At 42.3% G+C, this 12,148-nt stretch overlaps 1 protein-coding gene across 6 annotated transcripts in view; it reads left to right on the plus strand.

Moving 5' to 3' along the window:
- pax5 (paired box 5) overlaps positions 1 to 12,148 on the plus strand; it is a 296,155-nt gene that overhangs the window by 18,018 nt on the left and 265,989 nt on the right. For all 6 annotated transcript variants that reach the window (XM_038804548.1, XM_038804546.1, XM_038804551.1 and 3 more), the window contains 2 exons: positions 6,075 to 6,272; positions 11,798 to 11,862. In XM_038804548.1, coding sequence (XP_038660476.1) covers positions 6,075 to 6,272; positions 11,798 to 11,862 — 263 coding nt within the window. The remainder of the gene's footprint in view (positions 1 to 6,074; positions 6,273 to 11,797; positions 11,863 to 12,148) is intronic.

Raw genomic sequence — 12,148 nt, forward strand, 5'->3', positions numbered from 1 at the left:
TCGAAAGGCTGTCATTTGCTAATTAATTTAATAACTAACTAAGAGTCGCCGATTGCCTTCCGTGGTAATAAAAACCTGACATTGTTCGGAGCCAAATTTCACGGTTCATCTGTAAACATAAATAATCCGCGTGGACAAAACCTCGGGCAATTCCTTCAATTCCCGGCCCGTCGCCGCCACCAACTTCTCCCCAACCGGGTTCTCAGCAGCAACATTGGGTTCAGATCAGTGTCCGCGGCCAGCCGCACGTTCACCGGGAGAAAGGGAAGAAATATTTCAGGGAAGAATGAAGGGAAGGGCGGTGGGAGTGCAGTGAAGCAGGGATTAACATTCAGGTCCTCACTGACAGACCTTTAACACACACCCAGCAGCCAGTCCATGTCTGTACCTCCTGCAACTCTCACATTGATCCCCTGCAAAGCCTGTTTAACGGGGAGGTTCACGGTGCCAGGGCACTCAATCCCACTCCACTGCCAACCGGTCGGAAGATGCACTCCAGTGGCACCTTACAGAAACAAGAGCAGTTTATGTGAAAATGCTTTTGCTTCTTGGTGCCTGTTTAGACGGGGTACCTCATTTGGAATTAAGCAGTAATTGTTCTTTGATCTGAAATCTCTGGCCATGTGTCGATCTATTTCCCAGTGTAGGTGCACTGTCCCGGGTGAAAGGTAATCGCTTTAATAACACAAACCCGCTCTCGCACTTCGCTTCAGAAAGTTTTCACCCAGCAGCTCTGGCGCTGCTCCTAACATGTTTCCATTTTTATTAACTTATGTTGCTGGCGTTTCAGGGAGAGGGCTTCTTAAAGATCATTTCATTCCGAATGATCTTGCTTTCTATCCATAAGTCACTCATTCAGAGCTAACTTGTTTCATTTTGGACTCTGTGCCAGCGGGCTGGGGAGTTTCAAAGGATACTGATTCCCTCCCCCCTCCCGTCACACAGCAGGGGTTTCGATTTAAGACCCTCTCCCGTTACACAGCAGGGGTTTCGATTTAAGACCCTCTCCCGTTACACAGCAGGGGTTCAGTTAAAACAAAACCTCCCACTACACAGCAGGGTTTCAGTTTAAGACCCCCTCCCATTTCGCAGCAGGGGTTTCAGTTTAAGACCCCCTCCCATTTCGCAGCAGGGGGTTCAGTTTAAGATCCCCTCCCATTTCGCAGCAGGGGGTTCAGTTTAAGATCCCCTCCATTACACAGCAAGGGTTTCGGTTTCAGATCCCCTCACTATACACAGCAGGGGTTTCAGTTTAAGACTCCCTCCCATTACACAGCAATGGTTTCGGTTTAAAAATCCCTCCCATTACACAGCAGATGTTTCGGTTTAAGACCCTCTCCCGTTACAAAGCAATGGTTTCGGTTTTAAAAAACCCTTCCGTTACACAGCAGGGGTTTCAGTTTAAGACGCCCTCCAATTACACAGCAAGCGTTTCGGTTTAAGACCCCCTCCCGTTACGTAGCAGATGCTTCAGTTTAAGACCCCCTCCCATTACACAGCAAGGGTTTCAGTTAAGACCCCCCTCCCCACCCGATGTCGACCTATTCCAACCAGCAATGCACAAAAACAAAATGCTACCGATGCTGTAAATCTGAATGAATGACAGAAAAGTGCTGGAAATACTGAGTTGAGCTGCAGCTTTTGCGGACAGAGATATACGCTTTACAGAGGTGGGAGCTTTCCGCTCCTGGCGAAACGCCACACACACATCCTGAAACATTTAAACTGTCTGTCTCTCTCCAAAGAGCTCTGGGATTATCCAACATTTCCCATTTTAATCTAATCCTTGTAACACTGCTTCATGGAAAATAAGTCTGACCTTGAAGACAGAGGGAGACAGAACGAGACTTGGAAATGAAGGCATAGAGAGAGAGAGAGAGACAGAGATAGATAAATAGAGGGTAAGAGGCAGAGAGAGAAGAACACCCAGGGAGTGAGACAGAGAGAAATATATGTTGAGAAAACATTTAGCCAACTTCCTCAGTCTGGTTTGAAAAGAGTGTTTGGGAGAAGAAGGGATTTATTTTTTACCGGAAGTGACTGGTTGGATGTTCTGGGCTGTCCTACAGGTCTGACTGGGCTCCTCCTCGTACCGATCTGTGTGTTGAGGCCCGGGTTCTCACCAGACACCTGGCTTGCTTTCCAAAGGCACTGGCAGTAAGTCAGTAATAAGAGCATCCTGAAGGTGTCTCTGTTCCGTGGATTGTCTCCCCAGGAAGTCTTTAGAGTCTGAAGATGTTTCTTGTGGGGATTCACAGTTGCTTCCACCGCCAGGAATAAACAAAACCCCGGGGGGGGGGGGGGGGGGAGATATTCTGGGCACCAAAGTAGCTCCAATGCAATCTTAGGTAACAGTGGTATAGGTTACGTTTACACTGTTGTACTAAACGACATCTTATAACATATTTGCGACCCATTGCCCCCATGTTTAAACTCTAGTGCTGTGTGGGAAGGTGCAGACTGCAGATTGCATTGATTAATTTTCACCTTTAGCTCCCCCTCCTTGTCTATCTCTCTTACCCCCTCTGTCCGGCCGCCTTTCTTTGTCTCCCTCTCTGTCTCTTTCGCTCTCCATCTCTCTTTTGATCTTTTGGTCTCTCACTCTCCCCCCCTCTCCATTCTTCTCTCTGTCTTTTATGTGAGTTTTTCCATCTGCCCCACTCTCCTGTCTTTGCTCGAACTGCAATCTCCCCACCGCATTCAGCACCAAGGACAGAGGCTCTTCTCACTTGTTTTGTTTTTTGTGGCTCCTGTCGCTGACTCCTCGGCTTTGGGCGAGAGAATTGTCGAGTCCCCAACCACAGGGCAAAAGGGGGCGAGATCTTCCGGACAGTCGGCGAGATTGAGTGGACGCCCCGTCGCTATCGACAGCGCCTCCGAATCTCGCAGAACTCGCAGGATTCCCCCCCACAAAAAAGTAGATTTTAAATGAAATCGGGGACGAAACTGACCAGAAGTGAGCGGATCCAGCCAGCCCGGCGCCGGGGATTATCTGAAAGTGTGAGCTGAAAGGAAGAAAAGTGGAGGGAAAGAGCCAGACAGGGAGGAGTGTGTAGTCCTGAAACTAATCAGCCTTCCTATAACTGAGGGGAAACATCCGCCGTAAAGATTGGCACGGATTAGTCATTTCACCTCTCGCTTGGGTGTAGATATTGCACAGAAATGAATTGCCCAGCTTTTACTTGTGGCGTTTCTTCCTCATTTTTCTTTCCTTTCTATTTCTTTACACCCATTCCCTACCTTCAGTGAAATATTCCCACTTTCCTATTCACCAGATTTCCCACTTGATTTCCTATTACACTATCACTCTTTCACTTGTGGGGGTGGGTCAGCAAGTTGGTTTGAGAAAGGATGGAGAGAGAAAATCTAAATCAACAACTTATATTTCTATAACTCAGAAGGATAAGACAACTCTAAAACTTCGCCAATAAATTATCCAAAGCGAACAAAACCTGCAGCGCATCTACACAATGAGACAAGGATGTCAGAGACAAACCGGAAGACCAGTGGGGAGGGAGCTAAACTTTCTTTGCTTTTCAATGCGAGTAATACTTGGCCTCTGACCTTCTTGGAGATAAACATTTTTGGAGTTTGCCCAAAAAGAAGTCGACATGTCCACATCCCCTGTTTTGAAGCTTCTTTGATCCACGAAGGGCAACGTTTTTAAGTTGCAGCTTCTGACCCAATTTTGGCTCCTTGGATGAGAAGAGCAAGGTGTCGCTTCCACTGTCTGTCTCTTCTCGTGTTCTCCGGATACTTTCATTCCGCTTCCCCCACCCCGCCTGAACTACCATCAAAAATATCTTTGGGTTCAACTAAATGGTAGGAAAAGCCGGCCTCGCTTTCTCTCATTCACCTCGACACTGGAGAGCTGTGTTTGCAGGAACCCTCGAACTGCGATCTGCCCATTTGTGAAGTTATGGCCGGATGGTCAATCCACCAGGGACACCACGGGATGAACCTTGTTCCCATACTTTCTACCAGTTACATGGGACACATTTCTCTGACGATTTGAAGCCGAAACAGCAATTAATGTGAACTCATATTTTGGTTCCAGACTTTTAAAAATTAGAATAAGATCTTCTCTTTTTGTCCCTCTCCGGGATTTAGATCGTTTTCTATTTGACACAAGAAGCTAAAAAACCCAGAAACTGTACAATCAATAGTGTTACGTTTGACCATGTCTTACACAGTACTCCATGCATTTGACGGATGTAACAGTCTGCCTAGAACACCAGAAATGGAAGATTAATTTTCACAATTTTAACTAAGCAAATAAATAACTTAAATATCCAAAACCAATGTGAACAGCTAAAGACTCATGTAGATGTTTCCTTGTTAGAGTTTAGAGTGGAACGCATGGATGCTACTGGAGTTAATTGTCAGAATTAGCCTATGTACATTGACCCGAGGGGTTGTAGTGATATTATTTTTGGATATTCTCAATTTGTTTTGAAATATACGGACAGACAAAAACAGCACCGCATTCACTGAAATTGAGGCGAGGAAAATGACCTCCTGAGAGTCAATTGGCAGAGACAGTGTCTTCCACAAATCTACAGAAAAAAAAATAGAAATGAAGACTTGCTTTTATAAAGCAGCTTATCGTATCTCAAAGACATTGCAAAATGCTTCAAAGACAATTAATGAGTTTGAAGTAAATTTACCGTTGTTACGGAGATCATTTTAATGTACCTGAGTTAACTAGATATTAGAAATATTAACATCGCTCGGAATGTGTCCATTACTGTTTTGGTGCACTGGCAGGTGGTTTATCAAAACTTTACTACATGTCACTTTATGCTTCGGATTTCTTCCCCCACTCTTCCCTGGGACATATGTGTGCCTTGTCCCTCTTTCATGGCCTAAATTTCCCTTCCATTCAATCTTAGTATAAACTGCTTTCCCCTCTCCGTCAGGCTTTATTGTATCTTCTTTCTTCCTCTCCCCTGACTTCTGTCCTAGCTGCTTTCTTTCTCTTTTCCTCTCCTTTTGTTGCACTTGCAGCTTAGTCTCTCTTGACAGCACAGAATTCTGTATCCCCTTTCCCCCATTCTTTTTGGTCTCTGATACTTGTTGCATTGGAGATGTGCATGAAAAGATTAAAATATCTGCAAAGGTTGGCTACAAACAAAATAAATAAGCGCATCAGACATGTTCGAAGAAATACTTTCTGTCAAATATGGAGTACAAAGTGATTACAAAATAGAAATAACAGCCAACGGAAATAAGGCAGAAGAAAATAAACTGAAAATAATTGATGCCTGATGAAAAGTAGAAGCTAAGTCAAAATGCAGCAAGAAGATTATTGTAATGCCTGTAATTTATTTAAGGCACTCCAGGCAAAACATTTCAACCAGATCTGACTGTTCATCCCTTTGACTATCTACCTCCATAATTTCATAAGACACAAAAACCGGCTACCAAAGTAAAATTGCATTTTGTTACTCTTGAACATTTGTGGTGAAAGGTCAGAGGAAAAATTACATGATAAAATTAAGATTGTAGACCTGTATTATCGCGAGCCATGAGATTGCTGCCTGGTAATGTGTTAAATAATATGTCTTTTTTACCCTGAAGAAACCTACTGTGTGCTGGAAGTGGCCACTTTGTAAGTGATTAATTTGTAATTTCATTAGTAAGGAAATCACTGAGTTCAAACAGTTTCTTTCCCATGCAGCATGGATGCATATATTCATGTGTGTATGAGCATACATTTACACACACATGATACACACACACATACATATATGTATCAGCAAATACACGTGTACTCAAATGCACAAATGTTTAAACATTCATTAACATGTATACACCACACGTAATATAAATCAGTTCTGTTCATCTAAACACTCCTTCCAAGGAGAGCAAATGCTTTATTACATTTACAATTAAAGAAGTTATTATATTGCTTCATCACTAATGGGACATGTGTCAGTCACACGTACCAGACAAAAACGATTGGCATTAACCCTTTAAGTGCATTCTGTTTGCAGATTAATTTTGAATTTTACCAGGATTGTGTCCAATCTCAAATAATGGCCTGAAATCTCCTTTTGCTTTTCTTTTTAAAGGTATTATGAGACTGGAAGTATTAAGCCAGGCGTTATTGGAGGATCCAAACCAAAGGTCGCTACACCCAAAGTGGTAGATAAAATCGCCGACTACAAGCGCCAAAATCCCACCATGTTTGCCTGGGAGATTCGAGACAGACTGTTGGCAGAGAGAGTCTGTGACAATGATACAGTGCCTAGTGTCAGTTCTATTAACAGGTACTGACCCATAGGGGGTGCACTGTCCAACATTCACCTACATTGTGATCCTAGCTTCTTTCTGTTTTCGCAGTTTGTAAGTAGTATCTGGAATGGATCGACAAGAGAACCAGAAAAATAAGCTCACGAACACTGAGAGATTTGGTCGACAAAATATATGTGTATGATTTTAAAAGTAATATTTCATTTCATGGATCCCCATATCTTTTGAAGAATTAGATCCGAACTGAAGTACTGCTCTACAGGTACAGGGCCATTCTGATATCTCACCCAAGTGGTTATTCCTCATCCTGCAATTCTACTGCTTACGCAATGACTTTCCATGGCATTGTCTTCTCTCCTACACCGTTACTTCTTCATATCAGTAACTTCTTTCTCTCACCTTGAAATCATGTTGATTCCCTACTTTCTACATTAACCTGCCTCCTTCTGAGTGATCACTCTTATTATTAACAGCTGTTATCCCTTCATTGAACAACATCTGGATCATCATAGCTTACACAGTGATTAGCACTGCTGCCTCACAGCGCCAAAAACCCAGGTTCGATTCCGCCCTTGGGTGACTAAGTTTGTACATTCTCCCCATGTCTGCGCGTGTTTCCTTTGGATGCTCCGGTTTCCTTCCACAGTCCAAAGATGTGCAGGTTAGGTGGATTGGCCACGCTAAATTGACCCTTAGGGTTGGATTGCTGGAATAGGTCAAGGGATTGAGTCTAGGTAGGGTGGTCTTTTGAAGTGTCAGTGCAGACTCAATGGGCCGAATGGCCTCCTTCTTTACTGCAGGGATTTTATGATTCTATGATTATTCCTTCTCCCACCTTTCTTCATGGGGTCCTTAAAATATATTTTCTTTGAATTAATCCTCAATAGATTCTTCATTTCTGTCACAAATTTACCAGCAGTTCCAACCTTTCATTCCTTTGATAGTTCTTCACATTAATGGCCCAATTATCTGCCATAACCTCAAATGTAACACTCACTTCTCCATGGCTGATGTTGCCTTCCAGAAGCCTTGTTTTTGTTTTCATAACAAACAGCCATTCATCAACAACTTTTTACTCTCGGCTACACAAATCTGTTCAAAGACTTGAATACTGCTCTAAAGCCTCTTTCTCGCATTTTAGCCTTCAACTTCTCACTTCTCTATTTTATCCATACTACAATAATCCATTCTCCTGTGAGCTTTCTTCTCTACATTTTTTCTAGGCCACACATAGACCATTCTAAAAGCTCTTTCAACTGTTCACATCTGCACTGCATTAACATTAAAGATCTACAACAGGTTCCACAGAGTCTTTAAATGAACCTTTCTGGGGTCTGCAAAGCTGTGAAATAGAATAATAATGGTACAGTACGGAAGCACGTTGAGTTGCAGGACTCTGCAAGAGTTATCCAGCAGTTCCACACCTTCACCTTTTCCCCATATTCCTGCAATGGTTTTTCATTTTAATTTAATATCCTTTTAAAAGCCATGATTGAATCTGTCTGCAACATCCTTTCTGCCAGTGTGCTCCAGATCATAACCATTCGCTGCATAAAAACGTTAAAATAGGCATCATAATCAGCGCACGTTTGGAGGGCCGAAGAGCCTGTTCCTGTACTGTATTGTTCTTTGTTCTTTTTCTAATCATCTTAATTCTGTATCCTCTAATCCTTCATGATTGTGAATGCCTTTATCAGATCTCCTTTCAACCTCCTCTGCTCCAAGGAGAACAAACCTTGCTTCTCAAATATGTCCATGTAACTGTAGTCCTTCATCCCTGGAACCATTCTCATCAATCTTTATTGCTCCCTCTCTGAGGCCACACATTGCCTTAAAGTGTTGTGCCCAGACTTGGATCCAATACTCCAGTTGTAGCTGAACCAGTGTCTTGTAAAGGTCCATTAACTTTCTTGCTTTTGTACTCTATGCCGCTAATGACAATGCCGAGGATCCTGAATGCTTTTCTGAACTGCTTTTTCAATCTGCCCTGCCAACTTTAATGATTTGTGCACATATATCCTTTGTTCCTGCATCCTATTTAGAATGGCTAATCTTCTTGCCAAAATGTATCACTTTGCCCTTCTTTGCATTAAATTTAACCTGCCATGTTCCTGCCCATTCCACCAGCCGATCTATGTGCTCTTGAATTCTATCACCATCCTCCTCACTGTTCACTACACTTCCAAGTTTTGTGTCACCTTCAAACTTTGAAAGTATGCCCTGCGTACTCAAATCCAACTTAGTAAACATGAAATGTAGTGATCTAAGTACAGGTTCCAGAGGAACACTGCTGGATAACCTCCTTCAGTGTGAAAAGCAACTCTTCACCACCACTCTCTGTTTCTTATCTTTAACCAATTCTGTATCCGTGCTGCTACTGCCCCTTTTATTTCATGGGTTTCAACTTTGTTTTCAAACCTGCTATGTAGCAATTTGTTAAAAGCCTCTTGGAAGTTCCATGTACACCACATATTATCCTTATCAACCCTCTTTGTTACCTCATCAAAAACCTCAATCAAGTAGTGACACATGATTTTCCTTTAACACATCTGTGCTAGTTTTCCTCAATTAATCCACACTTTTCTAAATGATTGTTAATTATTGTTTCTAAAAGCTTCCCAGCTACCAAGGTTAAGCTGATTGGCCTGTAATTGTGCGCCTATCCTTACACTCTTTTTAGAACAAGGGTTTAACATTTGCAATCCTCCAGTCTTCTGATACCACCCATTCTCTCTCCCCCCCCCCCCCCCCCCCCCCCTTGCTGTATCCTTCCTCTTCCTACCTATCATTTATTTGCCACCAGCAAATGTTTGGATTCCCTCTTATGTTAGCTGCCTGTCTCTCAAACTCTCTCCTTGCCCCTCTTATTTCACTTTTTACTTCCCCTCTGAATTTTCTATATACAGCCTGGTTCTCATGTGTGTTATAAACCTGACATTTCTTTTCTTTTCATCTTACTCTCTATCAATTTTGCTATTCAGAGAGCTCTGATTTTGTTTGCTCGGCCTTCCTCCCTCTTGGGAATCTACTTAGACTGTGCCTGAACCATTTCCTCCTTAAAGTCTGCCCATTGTTTTGATTACAGTTTGTCTGGTAATTTTTGATTTCAATTTACCTGAGCCTTCTCAACCCACTGAACTTGGTCCTTCTCTCCAATTAAGTACTTTATTCTAGCTTTCCCTTTGTTCTTTTTATAGCTAATTTAAGCCTTATAATCACTTTTTTATACATGCTCCTCCATTGACATTTGCACCACTTGACCAACCTCATTGCCCAGAAACAAATCCAGCAAAGTCTCCATCCACTTTTTTTTACCAAACAATTTTATGGAGGTATTTTTCGGCATTGTAAACAGTTACAAACATCAACAAAAAGAAAGCAAAAAAAGCAAAAATGTGCAAACATCAACGTAGAATCATTACTTCAATCGTACCATACTGCACAAATCCGCTCCTCTCCCATCAACACTACCCGCCTATTTATCCCTCCTACTCTACTCTAATCCCCCCCCCCCCCCCCCCGCTGATGCTCACTCTCCCGCGAAGAAGTCGATGAATGGTTGCCACCTTCGGGCGAACCCCTGTACAGATCCCCTCAAGGCGAACCTAATTTTTTCATACCCAGATAACTCGACATGTCCGAAAGCCATAGCCCAGTCTTCGGGGGCTTTGAGTCCCTCCATGCCAATAGTATTCGACGCCGGTCTATCAGGGAAGCAAAGGCCAAAACATCGGCCTCTTTCTCACCCTGGACTCCCGGGTCCTCCGAAACCCCAAAAATTGCAACACCTGGCCCCATCACCGCCCTTGTTTTTAGCACCCGGGACATGATCCCTGCAAATCCCTCCCAGTACCCCCTAAGCATCGGACATGCCCAAAACATGTGTACGTGGTTCGCTGGTCGTCCTGCGCACCTAGCGCACTTGTCCTCTACCCCAAAGAATTTGCTCATCCGAGCCACTGTCATGTGGGCCCGGTGAACGACCTTAAATTGAATCAGGCCGAGCCTGGCACATGTTGCGGTCGAGTTTACCCTACTCAGGGCTTCTGCCCACAGCCCGTCTTCCATTTCCCCGCCTAGTTCCTCCTCCCATTTGAGTTTCAGTCTCCATCCACTTTTAATAACATAACTAATATGGAGCCTCTTAACATAAATGGAAGTTTTAAAATTGTATTATTATTATACTTGGTATAGAAATCTCATCCACAGGTTAGGCACATTTTAGCGATGAAGAGGAAAGGTAGAAATTATTATAAACCACAAGAACATTTGTATCAGTTGAGTGTAATTGAAAAAAAAAGTCCAATGTTAAAGCAGTTGGGTACAAAGAAGTAGAATACACACTAAATTTGAGTCCCATACTTGGGACCATTGATGAAGATACGGGGATTCACCATCATAATTCTCCTGTAAGAGTTTTTAAAAAATCAAACTGTGCAATAGTAGCTTTATAAAATTGGCTATGCACTAACTTCCAAAATAGAGCAGGATCAATATTGCATAGCCATGCCTTGTGTTGCACTGATTTTATACCTGGATTATTTCTGAGAGCTTCAAATTATGATGTTAGCACTATGCCTACTGTGCTCTGAAGCTGTGGATTCGATCCCCACTCCTATGCTGGAGCACAGAAACCTAGGCTGACACTGCAGTGCAATGCTGAGGAGAGCTGCATTTCTGAAATACTGTTGTCTGTGAGACATTAAACCATTAAGGCCCTGTCTGCTCTCTATAAGGTAGAAATAAAATATCTCATGATATTATCTTGAAGAAGAATAGGGGGTTATCCTTAGTCTGGCCAATATCTATTGCTCAATCAGTATTACTGAAGCAGGTTTAACGATTATTGCTGCATTGCTGTTTATGGAACCTTGCTGTGCACATTGACTGCACATTTCCTACATTACAACAGTGACTACACTTGAAAGGTTTTTCATTGCTTTTCAAGTGCTTTGGGGTGTACTGTGGTTTTTAAAGACACAATATAAATACAACTCTTTTTTACAATTATAAATCTGATTATTAAAGAAAAGTAACATCAGAAAGCATCTCTATGTAAAAGACAAAATATATATTTTATCATCTTATATTTGGAGGAGAGTATTCCTAAAAGATCCGTGGTATTTTTTCTGAGGAAAACCAGGAGTGATCAAGGTGTCGTGGCTAGCATTCATATCTCAACACTACCAAAAACAAACTATCTGCTCATTCACCTCATTTGGTGTTTGTGTAAACTGTGCAAATTGGTTGCCAGTTTAGCCTACATTTCAACAGTGGCAACATTTTAAAAGTTGTGAAGCACTTTATGTCACCCTAAAGATGTGAAAGTGTTTTTCTTAATGGACAATTCATTTTCTCCTTGAAACACAGACATAGGCAACTTATCTTGCAGCTATATATGTTAGGAATTTCACGTGTAATTCATAAGAGAAATATGGTATTGAGAAAGTTAGTAAGATTATTATGGATCACTGATTAATTTTTCTTCTAACTATGTGTTCCAGAACATTGATTTTCTTTCATTAATTTTACATTCATTCAGGATCATTCGAACAAAGGTGCAACAGCCTCCAAACCAGCAATCGCCGGTCACATCCCATACTATAGGTGAGAGTCATTGCTACTGTGTCACTTTACCTCTGTGAGAGAGATATTGCTCTTGATCTTGAAAAAATATGATGTTCTAGCTGGGGAATAAATTATATCTAGAACAACTCCTTATCTCTGTAGGAATTCATTCTTGCTTTGTGTCCAATCTCTTCCCGTGCTGTTCTTTTGTGGCCACCGCCTCTCCCACCCACAAATTCTCCTTGCTTTCCTGACGACAGCAACTCACACTGGAGTGAGGTTCCAAGGAGAGTGTGTATCCTTCACGTGTGAGCTAGGTCTGAGC

This window comes from Scyliorhinus canicula, chromosome 8 (assembly GCF_902713615.1).
Source record: "Scyliorhinus canicula chromosome 8, sScyCan1.1, whole genome shotgun sequence".
In the NCBI taxonomy this organism is placed as follows: Eukaryota; Metazoa; Chordata; class Chondrichthyes; order Carcharhiniformes; family Scyliorhinidae; genus Scyliorhinus; species Scyliorhinus canicula.